At 31.9% G+C, this 24,369-nt stretch overlaps 16 protein-coding genes and 1 pseudogene across 17 annotated transcripts, besides 2 other annotated features; 10 read left to right on the top strand and 7 right to left on the bottom strand.

The window, feature by feature from the left end:
* Positions 1 to 5,186: part of a mobile genetic element that runs on past the window's edge.
* Positions 220 to 594, top strand: TVAGG3_1048450 (uncharacterized protein; the record flags this gene model as incomplete). Its single annotated transcript, XM_051255708.1, has 1 exon — positions 220 to 594. One exon carries the CDS (start codon positions 220 to 222, stop codon positions 592 to 594), a length of 375 nt encoding a protein of 124 aa, XP_051081282.1.
* TVAGG3_1048440 (uncharacterized protein) lies at positions 967 to 1,569 on the bottom strand (the record flags this gene model as incomplete). Its single annotated transcript, XM_051255707.1, has 1 exon — positions 967 to 1,569. A coding segment is annotated over one exon (603 nt), but the record flags the coding sequence as incomplete, so codon positions are not given.
* Positions 2,001 to 2,585, bottom strand: TVAGG3_1048430 (phage tail repeat-like family; the record flags this gene model as incomplete). Its single annotated transcript, XM_051255706.1, has 1 exon — positions 2,001 to 2,585. One exon carries the CDS (start codon positions 2,583 to 2,585, stop codon positions 2,001 to 2,003), a length of 585 nt encoding a protein of 194 aa, XP_051081280.1.
* On the bottom strand, positions 2,777 to 3,178 carry TVAGG3_1048420 (uncharacterized protein; the record flags this gene model as incomplete). The annotated part of the gene is made up of 1 exon (XM_051255705.1): positions 2,777 to 3,178. The coding sequence occupies one exon, from the start codon at positions 3,176 to 3,178 to the stop codon at positions 2,777 to 2,779; it is 402 nt and encodes a 133-aa protein (XP_051081279.1).
* A 525-nt stretch (positions 5,187 to 5,711) lies between the features above and the next one.
* Positions 5,712 to 6,188, top strand: TVAGG3_1048400 (uncharacterized protein; the record flags this gene model as incomplete). The annotated part of the gene is made up of 1 exon (XM_051255704.1): positions 5,712 to 6,188. A coding segment is annotated over one exon (477 nt), but the record flags the coding sequence as incomplete, so codon positions are not given.
* Positions 6,189 to 6,233: 45 nt separating this feature from the next.
* TVAGG3_1048390 (uncharacterized protein) lies at positions 6,234 to 6,560 on the top strand (the record flags this gene model as incomplete). Its single annotated transcript, XM_051255703.1, has 1 exon — positions 6,234 to 6,560. The coding sequence occupies one exon, from the start codon at positions 6,234 to 6,236 to the stop codon at positions 6,558 to 6,560; it is 327 nt and encodes a 108-aa protein (XP_051081277.1).
* Positions 6,561 to 6,564: 4 nt separating this feature from the next.
* TVAGG3_1048380 (serine threonine-protein phosphatase family) lies at positions 6,565 to 6,807 on the bottom strand (the record flags this gene model as incomplete). The annotated part of the gene is made up of 1 exon (XM_051255702.1): positions 6,565 to 6,807. The coding sequence occupies one exon, from the start codon at positions 6,805 to 6,807 to the stop codon at positions 6,565 to 6,567; it is 243 nt and encodes an 80-aa protein (XP_051081276.1).
* Positions 6,808 to 6,825: 18 nt separating this feature from the next.
* TVAGG3_1048370 (uncharacterized protein) lies at positions 6,826 to 7,188 on the bottom strand (the record flags this gene model as incomplete). The annotated part of the gene is made up of 1 exon (XM_051255701.1): positions 6,826 to 7,188. The coding sequence occupies one exon, from the start codon at positions 7,186 to 7,188 to the stop codon at positions 6,826 to 6,828; it is 363 nt and encodes a 120-aa protein (XP_051081275.1).
* A 139-nt stretch (positions 7,189 to 7,327) lies between these two features.
* Positions 7,328 to 8,146, bottom strand: TVAGG3_1048360 (phage tail repeat-like family; the record flags this gene model as incomplete). The annotated part of the gene is made up of 1 exon (XM_051255700.1): positions 7,328 to 8,146. One exon carries the CDS (start codon positions 8,144 to 8,146, stop codon positions 7,328 to 7,330), a length of 819 nt encoding a protein of 272 aa, XP_051081274.1.
* A 791-nt stretch (positions 8,147 to 8,937) lies between these two features.
* On the top strand, positions 8,938 to 10,653 carry TVAGG3_1048340 (uncharacterized protein; the record flags this gene model as incomplete). The annotated part of the gene is made up of 1 exon (XM_001300379.1): positions 8,938 to 10,653. One exon carries the CDS (start codon positions 8,938 to 8,940, stop codon positions 10,651 to 10,653), a length of 1,716 nt encoding a protein of 571 aa, XP_001300380.1.
* Positions 10,654 to 10,813: 160 nt separating this feature from the next.
* On the top strand, positions 10,814 to 11,313 carry TVAGG3_1048350 (uncharacterized protein; the record flags this gene model as incomplete). The annotated part of the gene is made up of 1 exon (XM_001300380.2): positions 10,894 to 11,247. One exon carries the CDS (start codon positions 10,894 to 10,896, stop codon positions 11,245 to 11,247), a length of 354 nt encoding a protein of 117 aa, XP_001300381.1.
* A 144-nt stretch (positions 11,314 to 11,457) lies between these two features.
* TVAGG3_1048330 (glycosyltransferase family) lies at positions 11,458 to 12,769 on the top strand (the record flags this gene model as incomplete). Its single annotated transcript, XM_001300381.1, has 1 exon — positions 11,873 to 12,724. One exon carries the CDS (start codon positions 11,873 to 11,875, stop codon positions 12,722 to 12,724), a length of 852 nt encoding a protein of 283 aa, XP_001300382.1.
* A 950-nt stretch (positions 12,770 to 13,719) lies between these two features.
* On the top strand, positions 13,720 to 13,956 carry TVAGG3_1048320 (N-acetylmuramoyl-l-alanine amidase family; the record flags this gene model as incomplete). The annotated part of the gene is made up of 1 exon (XM_001300382.1): positions 13,720 to 13,956. One exon carries the CDS (start codon positions 13,720 to 13,722, stop codon positions 13,954 to 13,956), a length of 237 nt encoding a protein of 78 aa, XP_001300383.1.
* Positions 13,957 to 13,980: 24 nt separating this feature from the next.
* Positions 13,981 to 14,196, bottom strand: TVAGG3_1048310 (uncharacterized protein; the record flags this gene model as incomplete). Its single annotated transcript, XM_001300383.2, has 1 exon — positions 13,981 to 14,196. One exon carries the CDS (start codon positions 14,194 to 14,196, stop codon positions 13,981 to 13,983), a length of 216 nt encoding a protein of 71 aa, XP_001300384.2.
* Positions 14,197 to 15,329: 1,133 nt separating this feature from the next.
* Positions 15,330 to 24,369: part of a mobile genetic element that runs on past the window's edge.
* TVAGG3_1048300 (uncharacterized protein) lies at positions 19,664 to 20,574 on the top strand (the record flags this gene model as incomplete). Its single annotated transcript, XM_051255699.1, has 1 exon — positions 19,664 to 20,574. A coding segment is annotated over one exon (911 nt), but the record flags the coding sequence as incomplete, so codon positions are not given.
* On the top strand, positions 22,142 to 22,804 carry TVAGG3_1048290 (uncharacterized protein; the record flags this gene model as incomplete). Its single annotated transcript, XM_051255698.1, has 1 exon — positions 22,142 to 22,804. One exon carries the CDS (start codon positions 22,142 to 22,144, stop codon positions 22,802 to 22,804), a length of 663 nt encoding a protein of 220 aa, XP_051081272.1.
* On the top strand, positions 23,041 to 24,300 carry TVAGG3_1048280 (annotated as a pseudogene). The gene has a single exon. A coding segment is annotated over exon 1 (1,260 nt).

Raw genomic sequence — 24,369 nt, 5'->3', positions numbered from 1 at the left:
TTTTTTCCTGTCGGAAGGAAAAACTTTTTCTGTTGGAAGGAAAAACTTTTTCTGTTGGAAGGAAAAACTTTTTCTGTTGGAAGGAAAAACTTTTTCTGAAGTTCGACCAAAAAGTTCTCAATTTTCGAAAATTTGAATGGTTTACGGACGGACAACTGGAAGAGTTCTTCCTGTCGGAAGGAAAAATTTTTTCTGTCGGAAGGAAAATTTTTCTGTCGGATGGAAGGACTCGGAATGCCAGAAGGATTTGACGAGGCAATTTACCTAATTGAACTTAACGACTGCGTAAAAGACTACTTGCGCAAGGTCATGAAGCCCAAGGTCAAGTTCACCACTATTTCTGGAAGGGCTGCCTTGAATCTCGAGACTTCGACTGGAATTCCAATTCAAATACCAGAAAACACTCCTTTCGACGACATAAAGCAAGCAAAGAAAGAAGCTCTTGTTAAGTTCCTAAACAAACGTCCTTGGATAAAAATACCAAACAAGGAGAACCCCCTACCCCATATGAAATTGGCAATTCAGTCTCTCCTTCACTTCTCGGGTCAACCATTCTACATAACCTGTGAAGGCGACATCCAACCAGTTCAGTAAACCTTAACGTTTAACTGCACTTTTTTATGTTTTTTGTGAAAGTGTCAAAAATAAATTGTTTTCATGAGTTTTCTACGATGTTAGAAAAAATGTTATTTTCTAATATCTTCACATTCAATACTTTTTCAGCACTTTTCCGTAGTTATATATGAAAGACAATTCGAGATAAAAGTCATAGTACAATGGAATAATATGTTGCACACCATTTGTTGTGAACCAAACTTGAAAGTCAGAGAAACTGTTACTAGGTGGTTCGTAGAATTTAGAAGCAAAGTCATAAAAGTCCTTACCAATACATAGAAAACTATTGTTGCTTGAACTGAAACTTGCATGACACATAACATTTTGAGGGTCAAACACGTTTCTATAAACTGTCAAATCTGCTGGTGGAAGTATAAATTGAAATGGACCATCTGGTGGTAATGGTTCGTTCTGGTTTAGTAACCGAAGAAATTGTGCCCAAGAACGTTTGTCTACTTTCCAAAATAAAAACTCTGTATCTCTTGGAGGGTTAATTTCAATCTTTTGAAATGAAACGGTGGAGTTCATCTTGTCATATTCTAGTTTCAGATAGTATGTTCCATTTAGTAAAGAGTCGTATTTTTCTTGAAATTCCCAATAATATTTGTTCATTTGAGTTTGAAAGTCATTTAGAGTTTTCTCAAGACTTTCGTCTGAACGAACTGTAAAGATTCTCATTTCGGCAAATTTGTCTATTAGACCATCAGAACCTTTATACTGCCCATGAAAATATACTGCGAACATAAATGCGTTAGTTCTATTTGAAAACAAAACTCTTCTAAATCCTATTGCCTTTGCATCTGAAGGACTTTGAAGCCAACGAATTGGATAGTCAAACCTGTATACTCGGGATGAAATTTCTTCATCTGAAATAGTCCTACCAGCATTTGTAAAGATATAGTCTAACGGTTTTGTATCTGCTACTTTTGTTCTTTGTTTTTCAACCTGAAGCATTTAATATATGTAAAAATATATTGTTTTAAAATGGTATGCCATTTCATATTTCTCATCTAACAAACAAGTTTCCCAACGGTCTTCTCCAACAAACTCAGCGTACATTTCAAATAAAATTTAAAAAATGTCACTTTTTAAAAAATAAATTTTTACTTCATGCAATGTTCACTAACATCGAAAGGCATGTCCATAAGACGTTCTTCTTCTAACCTCTCTAGTCTGTTTGGATAATTTGCACGTGCTGTTTCCAAATCCATTTCGTAGCGAAGACCAGACAATTTGTCATAGACTTTTATGGGTCTTCCTTTCTTATATTTAAAATTCTTCGAAACTCTCCAACCATATCTTTGCAACTCTGCTTTTATTCTAGCAGATTTTCTATCCATTCTATATGGGGGCATTTTTATAAAAATAAAAAAATATTTTTTTCTTTACTTTACATAACCGCCTGCTGCCATAAGTCTTTGACGCCAACCCATACCAGCTAATGAAGGTTGACTTGGTTTAGTTTCCAAACTAAACTTTGGTTTTGGTTTATCTTCAGTTTTTGGTTTTTCTTCTTCTATCGGTTTTTCGTCACTTTTCGGTTTCTCTGACTTTACTTCACTTGCAGGAACAGTTGTGTCGTCAACATCTTCATAAATATCATATGCCATTTGTTTTTGTTTTCCTTTCAACTTTTTGTGTTTGTTGTAAAGTTTAGAATATTTCGACTCTAAGTCAATGAGATGTTCTATAATGAACTGTTGGTCAGTGAAGTAAACTTTTCCATCTGTTGTCTCGAAAGCTCCTTCAGACTTCAATATTTTATTTGTGAGAGTCTGTTTCTTTTTTGAGATACTTGCCGTTCCATTTTTATGAAAAGTGACTTTGTAGTTAGGGTTTGTATTTCCAGACCTGGCACTTTCTATTATTGAATTTTTCTCTTCATCTGTAAGTTCTTTGACAGGTTTTGACAATGGTTCTGAACTTTTTGTTTGTGGTGTCAAATCTACCGTTTCAACTTCTTCGGTCATTTCATCTCAGTAAAAAATTTTAGTTTGGTTTGTTTTCAACTGGTTGTTTAGGTTTTTTAAGTCGGTCTAAAACTTCCTGAGGTATCGGAAGAACTTGACAAACACGTGGTGTAACTGCTGGAAGCCGACAAATCCATCTTGAACTTATTTGTCTCAATGCTGTATTGTTCATTTCATCTCAGTAAAAAACTTTACATTCCCCACGTTTGAGGCGGTTGAGGTTGGTTATTGTTTACCCACTGTTGTGCATGGTTATATCCTCTGTTAAAGAATCTTTCACCTTGGTCCATATAGTGTCCTGCTTGGTTATAGTAGTCATTTGCTTTGTTATAATAGTTTCCTGCTTGTCTTCCTACATTGTCCATCCATCCTTGAACTTTTCCTCTTGTTTCAGGATTTGGAATAAGATTTGTTGCATCTCGTGCTACATCCCAACCTTTCTGTACAGTTTGTATAATAGGTTGTGCTTTCTCTTTAAGTATACCTAATGTACTCAAAATCTTCCTTCCAACTCCAAATACACCTCTGGCTATTGTTCCCACTGCGGGCAAAAATCTGGATGCAACTCCTGCTAATGCGCCAAATAAACCCATTTCTTATAGGATAAAAAATGACGAATCCAAACAAGGACCCCTATGTTTCTAAAGCGACAAAGAAAGCACTCATGGTAAAAATCTTTAGTTCAACACCAAATGCTTGGTTTATGGATATCTTGGAAAACATTCCGAGAGTTAGAACAGATGGACCACCATACTGGCTAATATTTGTCGGTCAAAACACAAGATACTGTGAAGCCATACCATTATGGTCCAAAGCTATTTTAGATATCTTAGCAGCTTTGACAATATTCGTTGACAAATACCATCCAACAAAACTGACATCTGACTGTGAAAGTTCTTTCAAATCAGATGATGTAAAAAACTATCTGCGTTCAAAAAATGTAAACCAATATTTCATTGTCGACCAAAACCATTCTGCTCTTGGTGTCATTGACGGTTGTATAAAAATGTTAAGAGACTTAAACCAACCACAAGGTGGTGAAGCAAATGAAATGTCATATGACGACAAATATAGACACTTCTCCCAGGCAAAAATGAGACAAGTTTTAAATATTTACAATAGCCGTAAACAAAAAGGTTTGGGAAACCACTCCCCCGAAGAAATGAAAAACAACCCTGACTTAGAGAAAGACTATATATTTAATAATTTAGTCAAAAGAGACAAACAAGAAAGAATGCCGGGCTTCAAACTTCAGAAAGGTGACAAAGTAAAAATAGAAATACCTAAACGCGACCCATATGAAAATACTATTGACTATGACAACAATGGGAACCCGACAGGTACTCACATTCGTGTTCGTAAAAATAGAAGAAAGTATACAAGAGAATATTATGAAGTTTTAGGCAAACATGGCAAAATGTACACACTGCAAGCAGAAGATAAAACGACTATTGTCAGACCTCGTTTCAAACTTGTCAAAGTTCAAGGTGGTATACTTTCAAAGACAGTTCCTAACAAATATAAGACAACTCCTGACGAATATGCTAAAGAAGTTGAAAATGACGACTAAGCATTTCTATACCATGCGTAAACTGTCATGTAAGGTGGCATGTAGTCTTTACTTTGTCCCGTTGTTTGCGTATATCCTGAAACGTGATGTGTATGGTTTCCTCCTCCCTCAGTGTTACTCCAGTAACAATTTATAGCAAACTTAACGTTGTCTTTAACATCATATCCTTTACCTTTTGTCATTGCTGACCAATCCCAATATCTATGCTTATGCCAACCTGCTTGAGATGTACTTAAATCTATGTAGTGACTGTGTGCAGGTAAATTTTCACCTGAAATCGTTTTACTTCCACCTGTTTCCTTTGAAGAGTTTGCACAATACAAAAACCTGTCGACTATTTGAGTCCAAGTTCCAAAACCCAGAACTGTTTCTGGTCTGGTAGAGTTCATTGACGTATAAATAGAGCCTATAGGATATAATGTTTGAAGCATTTCTGTCTTTAATGTTTGAAGCTCTGTTTTGTCTGCTTTCTTGTCATATAAATCTTGAGCAGTGAATTTAATATTATGTTCATCCTTCATGACATAAACATCTTTACATCTAATGTTTCTCATCGTCGTTATGTCGTCATCCGATGTTAAACCTTGTGGAAAGTTAGGAGGTTTACAATATAATGCATCCCCACCAGTTTCTTCAACCGTTCCTTCAATACTTTCTATAGCAACAGTTGTAAAACTTGTATGTGTATGAGTCTTATTTGCTTTCTTCTCTAACTCATCGTTAACATAAGTTTTATCTGCTTTAAGGTCTAAACATCCTGAAACCCATCCTGTATCAGCTTTAGTTTTTAAAATCTTCGATGTCCATTCATGATACCATTCAGCCCTTTCTATAATTTCATTATCTTTTTCATCCACATATTCCTTATCCGCTTTCTTCTCTAACTTACTAGCCACATATTCCTCATCCGCTTTCTTTTCAAGGCTAACGTTTAAGTCTGTTATTTCAGATATAGAATGTGTATGTCCAACGGCACTTTTCCTGTTTAAGGTTTCTTGTAAGTTTGTAATATTTGCAATGGTATGTGTATGTCCAACGGCACTTTTACTGTTTAAGGTTTCTTGTAAGTCTGTTATTTCAGATATAGAATGTGTATGAGTCTTTTTAGAATATTCGTTTTCAGCTCTTGTCACTTCACTTGACATTTTATTGTCAACATATGTTTTGTCTGCTAGTTCAGGATGAGTATGTTCTTTTGTTGCATAAGCATTGTTAGCTCTTTCTTCTTCTTTTGCTATTGCATCGTCTACATATTCTTTGTCAGCTTTGTTGTCAACATCTGCTTTCAAAAGAAGTTCATTTATAGGTTTCTCGTTTAAAGTTCCTTTTGTTGGATTTATACAGACAGTATTGTTCTTCTTGTCTTGAAATAGAAACTCATCTGTCATTGGGTTTAATGTCAGTTTTAAGTTTCCTTCTTTCAATGACTCAGATATCTTAGAATAGTTTGAAAAGTTTGTTGTGTTCTTATTTAGAGCTTGCATAATGAGTTGTCGGTTGTGTTGTATTTCTCTCATGGAAGCAATATCTTTCGACATTTTTATTCTAGATAAAATATGCTTCCAATAGAAAAAGAAAATTCAAGAGTTGCTACAACTAAACCATTAGATGAACTTTTTACTAATGTCGGTCAAAAGTTTGAGACAGAGACCGTAAAGCATGAAGGCTATCGTTTTGACTACCCATTAAGATGGCTAAGAGACCCATCTGTCACAAAAGCTATTGGCTTTCGTAGAATGAAGTTCATTTCAGAAGCCATACATGGTTTCCCATTTACGGTCGGTTTTGAAGTTCGATACTATAACAAAGAAAAACGTATGTATGAGAAATTTGAACAGGGAAAACTTTTACAAGTTAGTTTGCTTGTAAACTTAGAAACAACTCTTCAAGCTTTTCAAGAAAAAATAAACGATATCTATATCGAATATGCAAACCAGTATAACATTGACGAAGGAGAATACCATCTCGATATTATTTATGACAGGAAAAATGCAACTGTTAAAATCAATAGAATAGAAGACCTTGGAGAAAACGTTTATCTTTCTACAAAATATAACAACTTGGCATGGTATAGATTTATGAGGATGTTAAATCAGCCTGCAGCATATCCAGTACACCCAGACTTTTATGAAGTCGAAAACCCTAATGGAACATATGAAAATGTTTTCGACCCAGCTGCTATTATTGTTCATGCTTCATTTTCTGGCGCCCAAAACTCTTTCTTATGCTTGGCAAATGACTTTTACGAAAAACCTACAAAGTTATACGAACCACCAAGTGGAAGTATTTCAGACTTTCAAGTATGGTTTACTACAGATGGAAGAAAAAGAATAATTCCATTATACCATGCGTTTTACTTAGAACTTAGTTTCATATACAACTACTATCGAACGGTAAAAATATAATTTTTTAATACGGTTGAGGTGTTGGATTTGGTTGCCAACTAGACTGTGGTGCAGGTTCAGGCTGTTGTATAACAGGAGCTTGCTCTTCTGGTTCAGGGTCTTTAGGTATAATACCAACAAACTGACCTACTCTTTTACCAATATTTTTGACTCCGTTCCAAATTCCTCTTCCTACGGTTTTTATTCCATTCCATATACCTCTTCCAACATTTCGAAAGAAGTTTCCTATCTTACTGAAGAAACCCATTTTACTATATGTAAAAATCTAATGTCCGCCTAGTCTCTTACGTTTCCTGTTGAGTTCCATAGCATTCTTTAACTGGAGCTCATACATTCTGTTTCTCCTCTGGTAGAAAACATATTCTGGGTCAACTCCTGTGTTCGCGTCATCTGCATAAAGTTGTTTATATCCCACTTCAGGGTTTGTATAAAACTCTTTCCATCTCATATTTGCATACCATGGTGGCAAACCTAACGCAGCGTCATTTGACATGGCAGTTTGCATTTGTACATCTGTTGGCACTTGACCATAGTTTGCCATTGCAGTTTGTATTCTAACTTCATTTGGAATATTCTCTGGGTTTGGTTGTCCAGGTTGCTGTGCATTCGCTAAGTTCTGTGCGTCCATTTAATATTAGATAAAAATATCTCTTACGAGTACATATACTGAACATTTGCAGGCATTGGTTCATCTTCATATTCTCTGTACTTTTCTGCCACGTCAAAGAAATAAATGACACAATGGAAAAAACCTAAAACAAGTAGTCCTATTTCAAACCACATTTACTTACTAATAAAATTTCTTTGTTATGACACTTTCTCCGGTTTATAGGACCTCTCTCATATTCTATCTTGTCATATCTAAACTCATAGTCATGTATGTCCTCTAACCATCTCATAACGGTTTCCAAACCACTTTTATCGGATGTAAAGTAAAAGCATGGATGGTTATGTAAAACGTCTAAAGTTTCTAAAGAGTCTCTCAAAGTCCAGTCTACTTGGTATTGAAAATCCCATGTGTTATAGAACGGCGGGTCCACTATAAAGAAAACATTTTCCTTGTCTTTATATTTTTCATACAACTCTGTCCAATAACATCTCACAAACTCTATACCCTCAATATATTTTTCTATGTCCTCTTTGAAAACATTTGTATAGTTAAGATATAAAACTTTTGACATAAGTGTTTCAATGTCATGAACTCTTATAGAACCACTATATAATAGTCTAGCAGATATACTATCCCAGTCTATATATTCTGCTTTTTTCAAAACCTCTCTCACAATATTTTTGTTATCTAATGGTATACGTTCCATCTTACCTATAGGTATCTTTTCTTTTAACTCTTTCAATATATTGTTTGTGTCTGGAATATGTTTGAGACGGTCCATATAGTTGTCGAAGTCATTGCATATAATCTTTGAGTCTGGGAATATTGTATGGCACAAATGGGATATATAGAAACTTCCACCGAACAAATCTACAAATGTTAGACCATTCGGTAGTTTCTTAAGTTCTCTCAATATAATATCTTTACATTTACTCTTATTTCCAAAGAACGGTAACGGTGGTTTTGTAAAATTCATTTATATATAATAATAAAAATGTTTTTCCTGAAAAGTGACAGAAAAGTGACAAAACATGAAAACATATATAATTTGTGAAAAGTGAAACATTATATAATGTTTTCGACCCAGAAGAAGGCTTCTTCCCAGAAGCAATGGAGGAAGAAGAAGAGTCCTCCGAATTCACACCAGAAGACTAACAATTTTCCGAATAAAAACTTCATTTATACTAAACATCTTCGGGGCTAGAGGGCACGAAGTGCCTGGAAGCCCCACTACCTTTTTTTTTTTTATTCAAAAAATTTGAATTCGATAAAAATGATTTTTATTCTAGATTTTAGTTAAAACAAATATTAGTATTTCATGTGCAACTAAATTTCTATACTTTTGAACATTTTGAGATTTCCATCGGTGATGGAAAAGTCCTGTACAGAAATTAGATTGGCCCGATTGGTATCTTCTCTTCGCGTAGCATGAGGATGAGTTTTCCCATGTTAATTTTAAAATCTTGAATTTCAAATTGTTTAATTGGGAGTTTTCTTTCTTCATAATGCTTGACATTAATGAAAGGAATTCTTTGGGGGTAAGATACTTGGCATTTCTAAACAGGTTTGGGATGTTTGTTGATGGATTCCATTGTTTTTGGTTCTACTTTTTCAGAGATCATTCAAATTTTTTGAAGAAAAAATAATCATACGCTACAAAATTTTTGGCGAAGCTCAAATTCGGATTTTGCAAAATTTTGAATTTCCTTTACAACATTAATGATCCTCTTTTGAGTCATATGCAGCGAATCTCTAGACGCAAAGGATATGTTCAAATCAAGAGTTATTGAAAACAGTATTAGTTTATCTCTTCAAGATTTTACACCAAAATTATGTCAAATTGATTCAGACAAAGCTATGATAACTTGTCCCACTGGAACAACAGCTAGCAATTCTTCCTTAGCAACGCTTACAATTCAAGGTCTTCCTGAAAATTATATCTTTGATTCAGTGAAATATACGTGTCCATCAACAACAAACAATGCAGAACAGTTCTGTTATATAAGATTAAGCAGAGATAACACTATATATACCCGTTCTAGAGTGTATCCAAATCAAAACGTTCAAAATAGCGTTGGAACGATACAAAATGGTGATAAATTGAGTATAACATTCTATTCTGGAGATAATACAGCAGAATTTGGTGTACCAACTGTATCATTTTTTGCAAAGAACATTGCATTAAACACATATGGCCAACCAACATTGACGAAACTTAAAGACAATGTTTACAAAGCAACAGTAGAGATATCTCCTGAAGACAAACTGTACATAAACACATTAACTTTATTGAATCCCTTTGATCCGCCAAAAACTTTTGATAAATTCAACTGGGATTTACCATTAGGCAAAACAGACGTAATGTTAATTCCAATGATATCAAACGCAACAATGATGATCGGATATGATATTTATTCATATGATTTTCTTCATCAATGGCATCAAAGACAAGATTATACAGGATCATATTTAGAAATATGCATGCATCCACTCACAAAGTTCACTCTTTCCTATATAATTGTTGTGAAAAATTCAGAGAATTACAGAGATTCAATGGAAAAGTGGCATTTCACATTTCCTGATATATACAACGTCAATAGATATGGTCCAGGAGCATGGATTCCATTCTATCTCAATAGAGCACAGAATGATTTCGATCCAGTTGAATCATTTATGGGTAAATATTTCTGGGGAACAATTTTCAAGTCAGATGACATGTATTATGACTTACTAAGATTCAAATACTATGAATTAACATTTATTCATGTTAGAGAAATCGATTGCGATGAAAATTATAAAGAAAACATTGAAAAATGTACTACACAAAGTTGTGATTATATAAGAAGATATGGTGTCAAAGATATTGATGGAAATTATTATTGTATACCAAATTATAACAAAATTGGATCAAGAGCTGTCCATTTATGGGTAGGAGATATGGTTCAGCCTGTTATTGATGATTTGATTTCACATAAAAAACAATTTAGATATGATGGAATTGGTTTAGATTCGATGACAAACTTTAGAGCTAATTATAGATTTGTCTGTCCATTAGATTTATGTCCTTACAGGATATTGGATGATAAAAACAATGATGTTGAGTTTGAAAACATGGCAGCCGCAATATTTAATATGTTTAATAAACTTTCTGAGTATGCTCCAAGCGGATTCATGACGAACGCTCAATTTACTTATCCACAAGTTACGAAGTTCGTTACATCAAGTGGATATGAACTTTACACGTTCACGAATGATTTTGCGAATGATAAATTCACAAAGAAAAACTGGTTCAATATATTTTCATTGGGATCTCGATCGATTTCTCATTTAGATAATTCATTGAATTATTCTGCTTCTGAACAATATTTCAGTTTTTGTGCATCACTTGGTGTTATTCCTTCTTATTTTAGATATGTTGATACTCTAAGATTTTGGACAGATGCTAATGACAAACAAACAATGAAACCTGTTTATGATAGGTGAGTTCCTGTTTTCTCAGAAGTTTTGTCAAATGCAACATTTTATGCAAATGGAAATGGAAAAATCAAAACAGATGATTTCGATGATAAATGGTCAGCATGGTGCAAATCATCAGGTAAATGCTATGCATCATTTTTGATATCAGATGCTAATAAAGAATATAAAGTTAAAATTACAGGAAATCCAAGGCTTTTCTTCAAAGCAAATGATGTAACTTGTTCTGTTGATGGAGACACAGTTACAATGTCTTCTACACAAGATTTAAGAGCCGCTATCATTGAATATACTGATACATCTATTGTAGAAAAAGAAGAAGAAGAAGAAAAAGAAGAAGATGGTGATGATGATGATGATAAACCAAGTAATAGTTCTGAAATATCTAATTCTCTTGTTAATTCATCTGAAACAACTACAGCTCCTTATACTGTTGATTCGACTAATAAAGGTAATACAAAGAAAATTGTCGCAATCACAGTTCCAATTTGCTTAATTGTGATTGCAATTATTGCAGTTGTTGTAGTATTGTTAGTTCTCAAGCGAAATAAGTCTGAGAATCAGAAATCTGATGAAACTTTAGACAAATCAATTGATGTCTGAAATTAAACATATTCTATAAAATTTTATTGCTTTTTATAATAAAATTATTTAATATTAATATATTTCAATAGAAATAACAATTTGTTCTATTTCAAAATCTCCGATATTCATAAAAAGAGGAATTATTTAAATTGAACTTTTTAAATATGAATTATATTTAGTGTGATGCTCAAAAACCAAATGTGTCAAATTTATTTTGAGTATTGAGTGAAACAGAAGAATCTACCTCACAAAATGCAGCAAAAATTGATAAGATAAACATCTTATTTTTGGTTATACTGTTTATTACTCAGTGCTTTTGTATAAGCGCTCCTCACAAAATGCCAGATATTGAGAGAATTGATATTTTTCCTCGTGCACTTCTTGCATCTGAAGAAATCAATCCAGTTCTTGTCACAAATACAACTAACATAACATTCCGCCACAATTCCCCAAATTGCACAAAGCAATTAGTGCATTTAAAGGCACGAGGACACGTAGTTTGTCATTGGTTAAGCTTAGTAAGGGAATATAGAATATTCTTTCATCTGAATAGCATTTATGTTTCAAGAAGAGGAATATTTCAAGATGAAAAACTTTTCTTTCCCCATAAAAATATAACCACAAAAAATACACAGCAAGCAGTATGATTGGATATAGAAAAGCCATAATTGGTACATCCAGCTCTTTCCAATATGGACATTTTATTAATGATATGTTATGCTCATTAATTTTGGTTCCACCTTCATATTTTATTGATTCTGTTATTTTTGTTAATTTTAATGTAACCACAGCAAAAGTATATTTAAAATGCCTTGGAATTCCCTATTCTGAAGTTTTTCAATTAACAAATGACTGGCATTATGTATCAGAAGCTTACTTTCTTAGATCAAAAGAGGTGACAAATTCACTTAACGTCGAAGGGCTTCCTAATCTTCAAAAAAGATTTTTTAAATATTTAAACCTTTCAGATATTGCTTCTACAAAGTACCGAATACTTAATAAAAAAGATGGTCTATGGGGAAGGATCAATAATATTGAAGAATTGACATCTTTAATTCAAAAAACATATCCGCAATATGATTTCCAACGTTTAGATGACAGCACACCAAATTCAATCTATTCTATATCTAAAGCACTTGCAGAAATAAAGTTATTAGTTACATGTGGGGGTTCAATGGTATTTAATTCAATATTCATGCATAAAAACACTGGAATTGTAATATGTGGTTCAGAAATAATAGACTATCCTGATACTAATCTAGGATATTCTCTTGATATTTGGATGATTTATATTACAAGTTTGTTTTATCATGGAAGAATTACAGATGAGGATTACAACATCAAGCCAGTAGTTACAGCAGTATCATACATGCTATATGCATTTGAAAACTTAAAATTCCCTGCTGATGCTTTCAATGACTACAGCTATGCTTACAATATAGCAAATATAACCATAATGGCACAGGAGGAACAAAAATCGTTTGGACGATTTTAATTTATGAAATATTTACCATAATTTCTATTATATATTGAAATTTATTTATGTTATATACTATCTATGTAATATTATTTGTGTTTTAAAGTTTTTTTTAAGATTCAATTAATATTTTTGAAATGAACAATTTTTAAGAGGGATTATCTGTATATAAAGCATTGCGTGCTTCAGTTAGAATGTAATCAGAAGTGATTGCAGTAGTAACCAAAACCGAGTTCGATTTCGTTTCCAAGTAGTATATGTGGAAGGGTTGTGTGACTTTTTTTGTAAACGTAAGAATTCATACAATATTGAACGATTTTGTATCATTTTTTTTAACATATGAAGTAAAAAATGTATGATTCTTACGGTTTTTATTCTTACGTTTTTGAATAAATCAAGATTTAAAAATGATACAAAATTGTAAGACATTTACACTCAGCCCATACTAAACGAAATAAAAGAAGCTATATATAGATGATGTCAGATATTCCGCGATTAATTAATTATTTTTGAAGAACTGAATGGAATCAATGGAGTCATAATCAAAGACCTCATAAATGAGAAAAATAAATTAGAAACTAATGATTATTTGAATTTATGAAATCAATTATTTGATTCATTCTTTCTTCAATCTCTTCTATTCTTTTTGTTAAATCATCTATTTTCATTAATGAGGTGATTCTTGATTGAGGAATAGATTTCAAACTAACCACTCCTTTTATTTTTGAAATTTTGAATCCATCAACTTTAAACATTTTATTCAATTTACATGTTGTCAATTCTTCAAATAATTTTTTATTATTAGCATAATAGTCATTAAATTCTTCAACAGATGAAAAAATTTTTGTTTCAGTAATTGGTTTAACAACGTTTATTTTTTGTTGAACATTTCCACTTTCATTGATTTCTTCCTCCTCTGTTTCATTTATTTTTAAAATCGATTTCATTTATCATTAAATAAAAATTAGAATATAAGTGATGAAATATATTTTTTAATTAATATTAAATCAGAAATGGCGGCAGGATTCTTTAAAAAATTATGGGATGGAATTAAGAAAGCTGCGGGTTGGGTTTATAAAAAGGTTATTAAACCTGTTGCAAACTTTTTGGCACCAGTAGCGAAAACGGCAGGAACTATCATAGGTGGAGTATTAGGTACAAAAGCAGGTAATCCGGCGATGGGAGCACAAGCAGGTAACGCAATTGGTGGAATTGCTGAAGGAATACTTAATAAAATAGGAGGTAAATAGTGGAAAAATAAATAAATATTATTTTTATCTTAGTATCGGTTGTAGTCTTTGATAAACTTTTTCTCCTTTATTTAATATTTCTCTTATTGGGGCAGCTTTTGGTGTTATTGATTCAGCAACGTCACTAATTGCTTCTTTATTCTTAAATATCCAATTTGCTCCTTTCTTCATTGTTTCCCAAACTTTATGCGCTCCTCTTTTTACTTTATCCCACAGTTTCTTAAATATACCTGCAGCCATAGTTGATTATTTCATTAAAATTAAAAATTCATTTTCATCTTTTAATTTTGATTTTTTATTTAATAATAAATGACGACTAACTATTTGGTGCCAAACACTAAACCGATTAATGGAAATGTGTTTCATTCATTCGAAAAGATAAATGAAATATTCGCAAAGAATGATGGTAGAAGATATTATAGAGAACTTGAAAGTTCATGCTATGACTCTGATGCTCCATATTTTGATGATAAACAAACTCATTTAAGAATTACAAATCCGCTCATGATGTGAACCAATTAGGTGACACATATATTAAACGCAAAGTTAAAGCAACTCTAGTTTCAAATAAAGCTTTCACATGTGATGCCGCTTTTAAATGCATGCGTTTATTCGTTGGTTACAAATCATCAAATCAAAGCTTTAAACAATTAGAAGTAGAAACCGAAAGAGGTGATGCCGGTTATCTTCAGATGGATTGCGCCCGTGAATCTTTCGCATTTGCAACATATAAACCAAAATCAGAAAGGAAAGTTAAAAAGTTTGTTCATTCGTTATATAATAATGTTCAAAAATATGATAACTCAGTATGTGGTAAATATATTGACCCTTCAGAAGTTTTCAAGAAAGCAAATGAAGAAGTTGATATCACTTTTGATATGATTATTCCGGTAAATGATTTGTTAGCATTTCAGGCGTTCGATGATTATCCTAAATCATTTGGTGAAATCATTCTTAAATATTATGTTTTCAGGGATACTTTAGTATTTTGTCAGGTTGACCCGTTAAGAGTTGCTGATTTACAAAATTACGTTTATGAAAAGATAACTGATGAAAATTATGAAAAGATTATGAATCATGTTTATAAATATGATCGCAAATTCCAACAAATCGGACTTCCTGCCAAATTAATTACAAGCTTAGCCGCTACATCTGCTGACGCAACAGTTGATGACGTTATTATTTCATGCACAAAGATGGAAGTTTTAGAGGATAAATGCATTACACCAGGATACGGTTTAATTGAAGAATCAGTTAAAGCAATACCACGTTTATTCAGTAAGGAAGATCCATTCATGATTCCAGCTCAACATATTGACGTTCGTTCACTAAATGGAGGTTGCATCACTCCTGAAGGTATTAGCTCAGATTTCTCATACGCTCTTCATAATGTTACAGATGTTGTGTTAACATTTCCGAAGAATGCAATGCAAAGAACAGTTTTAGAAAATCCAATGCTTCGAGGTCTTCAGGTCACTATAGATTCCAGAAACTTCCCCGATCAAGCGATGACCACAGTGGGTGACATATTCTTTACACGTATGCTTCAAGCTTCTGATTTAGATGGAGTGAATGAATGCACGGAAGAATACGAGGACTCATTAACTAGACCACTGAATGATGATAATGGCACGCCATTAGCTAGAACATGGAAAGACCAAACTTCATTCTTATGCACTATTCCAGTTCAACGTGATGGAGCGGGTATATTCTTTGATGGATTAGAAACTTTCAACTCACAAGTTACAGTACAAGTGAAAGCTTATCCAATCATTCAGGGTGAAAATGACACTTACTGTTCAAAGGTGACAAATCCTCCTCAGGTTTGGTTTACTAGGACTACGTATTGGACATGGACACCGGATGAAGGTTTGAAATATCATCCAACAGGTACACCACCACAGTATAGAAGTTCATATGATGAAATATTGATGAATAGAAATGTTTAAAATTATAAATTTATTTTTGATTAAATGGATTTCAATTCTGAAGAATTAACAGATGTATATAATACATACGTAGATGATATGATTAATGAAGCATTGAGTGATAATAGAAATGCTCTATCTAAGGAAAAATTAATGAAAATTCCATATTCTGAATGTTACTTAAATTCAATCACTGCAGCAATTGGTAAACAAATAAAGGTAAAACATTAACGATATTAAAACAAATTATCATTATTGCTAACACTTCCCCCATTCACATGTGTTAATTTATATCAACCGTTCAGGTTCACCTTCAGATGATACATTTGAATCTTTAAAGCATTTAATCAAAATTCCAATTATTTATTTATCACAAGAAGAAGCAGAAGATTATTTAAAAAACTTTTTAATGTATAAAGAATTATATAATACAATCAAGAAGCAAGGATTAGAGGATAAAATTATTGATAAACAACGGGATGAATTATTTGAAACACTTTCTATTTCAAATTTTGATAGAGAATTTTTGCATTCACTCATTTTTCTAGATGATGCGTGAAATCAAAACTAATAACTAATGAGAAATCATATTTTAATCAGTTATTAACTCAATGTCGACACATTCAGTGTTCATTCTTTATGGCTGTTCAATATTTCAAAGCATTAAGCACAAACATTAAATCAAACCTGTCACCCTTTTCATTTTCAGTGGGTTTAGTCGTCAACAGTTGAACGTTATGCTTTATCAAGTGAATTTACCAATGAGCATTAATGAACTTTACACACAATATCAACAATTAGGAGAACATGGAAAAATAATAGTTGATTTAAATAAAGGAGTGTTAAATTTGATTAACTTTTTATAATTAATTTTTATTTTTTATTTATAATTAAACATGACAGAAATAGCAAATCTTCTACAGGTTCCATTAAAACAAGGGACAAACAAAAAGGGTGCATATAATAGAACTATGAAAGTTCCTGATGGAATGAAAGAATTAGTCCACATTGTTGCTGGTCTTCAAAAGGATGTTAAACAAATGAGAAACGTTTTAACATTACCAGAAGCTCAAGCATATGCCAAACGTCATGGACCAAATTGGGAAGCACATGAAGCAGACATTACAGGTCCAAATGGAAAACCTGATGGTATAAATGAAGTTTTCGTTACTGATGGTCAAGGTAATATTAAAGTCATAAATGGTTATAAATTAACTATACTGATTATCCTAAACGTAAAGCATATAATGAATTTATCCTATGCAATTTGATGAAATGGAAAAGCTGTTAAACAATACATTGGAGAAGGTGAAAATGGTCCAATTAATTCATACCGTTATAATCCATATTCTTATTTCAATGAAGAATTAAATGCTATTGAAGAGGGACCGGATGGATTACCACGATATGTTAATCAGTTTGATGGTCAATATGCAAATTTGAGACCTGAAATTCCAGCTAAGAAATTCTTTAAAGTTGCTTTATTCGATCCAGTGTTCAATGAACAGAAAGAAGCAATGAAAGCAGAATTTAAACCAATTCAAGTGGCAAGAATTTCTTCATCTTCACTTTCAGAAGCGTTCAAGGAATTGATAAAGAAACCACTTTATTCTCAACAAGGTTATAACTTTGATTTAATTAAAGAAAGTGATAGACGTAAATTAGAAAAATCAGATGGTTTTAAGAATGCATGTAATGAAATGATTAAAGATATTGTAAATGATAAAATAAGACTGGAAGAAACTCAAAGCAATATCAATAACATAATTGGTGCAGTTACAAAGAAAGTATAAGCAAACAATGATGAACCTTGGGATATTACCGTAACAACTAAATAAAACTTTAATATATTTTTCTTTTTTTTATTCAATTATAAATGAGAAGACGTTTCACAAGTCAAAAGAACACAAACGCAAAAGCAGAGATTACGGTTGGTTATAACGTAAATGATGATAAATCACGAATTATTCAAAATGTTAAAGTTAATGTTAGCCTCAACCAAATTTATTAACTCGTGACTTACCAAAGAAAGAGGAGGAGCAAAATAAAGAAGATGGAGACCCAATCATTTTATCTGAACCTGGTAAAGAACCTGTTGAAATTCCCACTTATCCAACATACCCCCCACCTCTTTCATCAAACATCGAGAACCCAGGAATCTATGATTCCAGTCGCAATGCGCCATATAAAATAGACATTAATTCAGAATTAATGAAAATTTACCGTGATATAATAACTGATAATTATGATTCAATAATAAATTTAATTGATCAATCCGGTTTAATTATTTTACCTTATGAATCATTAATTCACATTATCGCCATTCTTTGTGATGTTCAAGATTCAGACGTTAAGATTCAATTTTTCATAGATGATGAGGTTTCATGCTGCGGAACAGTTGCAAAAATAAATCCTATAAAGGATATTAGCACAATTAAGATATCAAAGAACGGAACAACAACTGAACTTCATTTAACATATAATGATATTTATAATAAAATAGTTGATGAATATAAAATATCACTTGAAAAATTCTTGTTAAGGCCATTTAATATTCAAGCATTAACATTATTGAATAATAATCCTTTGAATCATAATCGATAATAATTGACCTTTCACAGTTTCTATCGTTTGTTTTATTTCTTTTTGTTCCCCACTATCCGGATCGGTCATTGTAATTGTTTTTGTTATAGTATCAGCTTTATCTTTAACTTCAATCTTTTTTCCATCGGGATATTTAAACCAAAATTCCAAAAATTCGATATTGTCAATCTGTTCATATTTTAATCTATAATTACATTTTTAATACATCTGAAAATCTTATGAAATGGTCATTATATGGGTTTGATTGAACTAAATTTGAATGAAGTGAAATATAACCCGATGATGAATATGACATTGACTCATATTTTCTGAAACACTAAAATTTATAACATGAATGAATTTCTTATTCGTTGAATTTATGAATTCTTGAGGTAATCTTATTCTAGTTTTATTTATCACTGGAAAATAACGCTTTACCATATTTTTAATCGTAATAAAAATGTCAATTATCAATATTATTTCGAATAATAACTGTGAATTAAATTTAACAGTTAGCGGAATTTATAATGTTACTCTCGTTTCTGTGAGTGGTAAATTTAATCCCATTCTTTTAGACCTTCAGATTATATATCATTTATTTAAAGATGACCATGAAAAAACGTATGATATGTATATAAATAATTGTGATAACGAAATGGGATATTAACATGATTTTAAGTTATTTAAATGAATCATTTATCATATGGTATGAAGAAAATTTTAAATCAAAACCTGATAAACTTTTTGAACTTGATGAAATAAATAACCTTATTAAATTCCCGCTGAAAATTAAATTTTGTACTCCTCATCTTCGTTCATTGTTGGGATATTAAATTTTGAAAAAGATGTTGGGGATGTTTTGTATTCTGACACTGGTTCCAATTTCATTTTAATCAAATTGTGATAAAGTTAATACCCCAATGAGATTTTCACATCAAACATTAGACCCTAACTCTTACCCATCAATACAAAACATTTTATCCATCAACTTAAACACATTTTCTTTATCATATCCGTTTCAATTATCCGGGAATTCATTTATTCTTCATTCAAAAGATTTATCAAATATTAAATTTAGAATAACTGACCTATTTGATTGTGATTTAGAATTCATGAATGAAATATTATGGCAATTTCAAATAGAGAAAATAGGTGATGAGATAACAGATTAAATATTTATTTTTAAATCATAATAAATGATTAAACAACAGCAACCACAGCAACTTAAGACACAAAGCACCCAGGTCCCTCAGACCATTACATACGCCATATATGCATATAATTCAAAGACGGCAGAACAAACGCAAAGGTTGAAATATGGAGATTTGGAGATAGTATTGAAAAATGAACATTTCGAATTCGTTTGCAAAGGTGGTGCAGTGATATCAAATATAAAAGAAATTTTATTTATGAATTCAAAAATTAAAGGAATAACGGATGATATAACATCAATTCCACCAGAAGAACAAAGATATTACGCATTAAATGCATTTCCTAAAGTTTTGAAGATTGGAAGATTTAATTTAAATGAGGAATTCATAAAAGGTTTCCTAAATGACATAATGGAGAAGGCAGATAAGGAATATGTTGCTGCTGCGTTAGAGAAGAAAGCGGATAAGGAATATGTGGATGAAAAAGATAATGAAATTAAAGAAATGGTTGAATGGTATCATGAATGGACATCAAAGATTTTAAAAACTAAAGCTGATACAGGGTGGGTTTCAGGATGTTTAGACCTTAAAGCGGATAAAACATATGTTAACGATGAGTTAAATAAGAAGACAGATAAGGAATATGTTAATGATGAGTTAGGGAAGAAAGCAGATAAGGGATGTGTTAACGAAATATACCAAAGTTTGATAGGAACAAAAAATATTGAAACTATTGTTGGCGACTTTTCTGTCAATGAAGAAAATAAATATTTTAGATGGGAGTTTGTACACTCCTTAAAAAATGGTATACGGTGGAAACTCATTCCGAAAAATAACAATGAAATGTATGTAAGTTATAAAAAGAATGATGACACACAAGTTAAAGTTCCATTAGACAACAACTGCTACTTAAACTTATATGGAGACGAACAAAAGAAATATTTAAGAGTTTATGAAATGGCAGATATGACATTGCCTGACCCAGCTCCAGCACCATATTATTATGACTATGGAGATGATGTCAGAACACCACATGTAGATGAACAAAAGTTAACATTATATTTAGATTATTATAGATATAAAAGATATAATGCAATAGAAAAAACGAGAATAGTATATTATTATACAGATGACAGAAATAAATATTAGTCAAGATTTTACCTACCCTGAAAACATAAGATTATATTATAAAAAATATTCTGACACAAACCAGAAGAAACCTGAAATAGTTACACTATATTTTAAGTTCAAAAGAGACAATCCTATAATATCTCATATGTTTGATTTAATGAACCCAGTAGGTTCTATTTATACATCTATGGATGCAAGAGGTCCTCAAGTAATGTTTGGTGTTGGTGCATGGGAACAAATAGTTGACAGGTTTTTGTATTGTGCAAACTCTTCAAAGGAAACAGGGGGAAGTAAAACGATTTCAGGTGAAAATTTACCTGCACATAGTCACTACATAGATTTAAGCACATCTCAAGCAGGTTGGCATAAGCATAGATATTGGGATTGGTCAGGAATGACAAAAGGTAAAGGATATGATGTTAAAGACGACGTTAAGTTTGCCATAAATTGTTACTGGGACGATACACAAGGAGAAGGAAATCATACACATTTCGTTTCAGGATATACACAAACAACGGGACAAAGTAAAGAATACATGCCACCATTTATGACTGTATTCGCATGGTATAGAGTTCAATGAACACACTTAACCCAAAGGGTTTAGGCTTACCGAATGAACTAAATATATTTTATGTCTGTAATTAATTAGGTAATGAAGTAATGGATGAACTACAGAAAAGAAGTTAAAAGCTTGGGGTCGTTTTGTACAAAAATATTGTGAGTAAATGATTTAGGTTATTCAATAATTAATTATTTTGAAGAACTGAAGGGGTCACCAGGTCACCAGGTCACCAGGTCATTTAACTTCTCTGAAAAAATGTGACAACATGACATTTTGACAACATCATGGGTTATTCAATAATTAATTATTTTTGAAGAACTGAAGGGGTCACCAGGTCACCAGGTCACCAGGTCATTTAACTTCTCTGAAAAAATGTGACAACATGACATTTTGACAACATCATGGGTTATTCAATAAATTAATTATTTTGAAGAACTGAAGGGGTCACCAGGTCACCAGGTCACCAGGTCATTTAACTTCTCTGAAAAAATGTGACAACATGACATTTTGACAACATCATGGGTTATTCAATAATTAATTATTTTTGAAAACTGAAGGGGTCACCAGGTCACCAGGTCACCAGGTCATTTAACTTCTCTGAAAAAATGTGACAACATGACATTTTGACAACATCATGGGTTATTCAATAATTAATTATTTTTGAAGAACTGAAGGGGTCACCAGGTCACCAGGTCACCAGGTCATTTAACTTCTCTGAAAAAATGTGACAACATGACATTTTGACAACATCATGGGTTATTCGATGCAGTCCAAAAATAAAGTTAGTTTTAAAATTATTTTTATTTTTTTATTTGTATGTAAGAACAGAAATGTCAGTCGAAGCAAAAACATTCACGAACAAATCTAATGGCGAAACATTCACAAAAGGCACTTATAATGGTATTGAAGTCTTACGTAGAGACAAGGATGGTTACATTAATGCAACAAATATGTGTCAGCAGTTTAGGAAAGACTTTAGAAAGTTGTTGGAAAATAAGTCCTGGGAAGAGTATTATAAGGCATTTTGTGAAGAATATAGCAACCGTCTGAATTCCGGCGGTTGCTTTTTATACAAAATTCATGCAGGAATTCCTGATGAAATCAAACAGGTTAGAGGAACGTATGTAGACCCAAGACTTATAAACTATATAGCAATGTGGGCTTCTCCAAAATATTGCATAGCAGTTGGAAAAATTATGGACTCCATAGACAAGAAAGTTCATGAGAAGTTAGATGAAGAAGAACTCGAAGATACAGTGAAAAATGCTAAACCTTTGTTCGAACAAGAAGTTAGAAAAATGCATGAAAAACAATTAGAACATGAAGGTGAGATATGTTATGGTTATAGAGATTCTTCATACGAACTAGACCAATGGGAACAAGAAGATTTAAAGAGAGAATTTAGAGAATATGAACTCGCTAAGATAGCATTAGAAGCTGCAGAAAAGAAATTAAAAGTTTGGGGTCGTTTTGTACAAAAATATTGTGAGTAAATGAACCATTTATTTTTATCATAAACGACCAAAAATATATGTTTACGTTAATGTTTTTAGGTTCTTCAATAATTAATTATTTTTGAAGAACTGAAGGGGTCACCAGGTCACCAGGTCATTTAACTTCTCTGAAAAAATGTGACAACATGACATTTTGACAACATCATGGGTTATTCGATGCAGTCCAAAAATAAAGTTAGTTTTAAAATTATTTTTATTTTTTTATTCCTATATAAATGACAGCAACAAACAACAACAGCAACTTTATCGTTTCTGATGAAAAAGTTATTGATTCATTAGTTGCGGAATTAGTTATGACAGAAACTAAAACCCTCAATGAAAGAATTGGTGAAAACATGATTGATTTACATAACTACATCAAACATGATGGAGGAAGAGGAAGGAAAACTGGTACAGCTTTATTAGTAAATAAAATATCAAATTTAACGATTATAGATGTTGATATCAATAAATCGTACAATGATGAACTTAAAGAAACAGTTAGAAAAGACATTTTATCAAAACTTTCGGAGAAAGATGTTATCGTTAAAACCGCATCAGGAGGTCTTCACATTTATTGCAACACTAATTTCTTCTATTCAACCTCGAACAGAATGATTAAATGTTATTCCTGCAATGATTATGATATTGACATAATGACTTCTATGGATGATTCAAAGCGTTCTTTAGTAGTTATGGCTGATTCAAGAGTTCGCAAGAATGCAACAGAACCAATCAATACATACTCATTCATTCGTGGAAGTTATGACTCAATCATAACCAGAACAGTGAATGATATATTAAATGATTTGAATATTAAGGTAAGAGTTGAACAGAAGAACGAAGAAATAAAGACTATCATGAATGAAAACAAAGATGTAAACATTGACGATAAAACTTGCCCAGAGCATAGTTTGATGGCATCTGTGATTTTGAAGTACATAATGACGGTGGAAACATGAATTTAGAAAAAGAAGTTACATTATTTCACACTGTTTCAAGCAATTAATTCGTTACCTAATCATTTGATTAATGAAGCATACGATAACGTTTATAACTTCTGCAGTTTAACAGAAAATGCAAAAAGTATTTTGAAAAAGCACGTAGTAGATATGCACATTTAATGACTTCTCCATTTGTTTTAGTGAAGATTCTAAAAACTTTATCAAAAGGAATATTATGATGAATATGTTTTACCTTTATTACGTAAGCCAAAAATAACATTTGATATCAAACTTTGATGACTCGTTTTTGATAACAGATATTAGACGCAAGGCTGAAAATCATCAGTATAAAAACAGTTCTGAAGTAATTGAGGATTTATCACGTGTCATCCGTTTTGTAGATTGTGGAAACAAATATTTCATTCAGAAAGATTACAACATCCACGACAAAATGAATCAAAATATCATTTGTTTCTTCAATCAAACATGAAAGAGTCACTCAAAATGATTAAATTATTTAAAGAAGAAGGTAAAACCATAACAGCATGGGATGTACTACTAAATCAATTGTCTTCATTAACGTTAAGGGTGTTTGCTTTAAATCTGATTCTCCAGATGTTT

Source organism: Trichomonas vaginalis, chromosome I (genome assembly GCF_026262505.1).
Source record: "Trichomonas vaginalis G3 chromosome I, whole genome shotgun sequence".
In the NCBI taxonomy this organism is placed as follows: domain Eukaryota; phylum Parabasalia; order Trichomonadida; family Trichomonadidae; genus Trichomonas; species Trichomonas vaginalis.
This window is presented reverse-complemented; position numbering and strand designations above follow the sequence as displayed.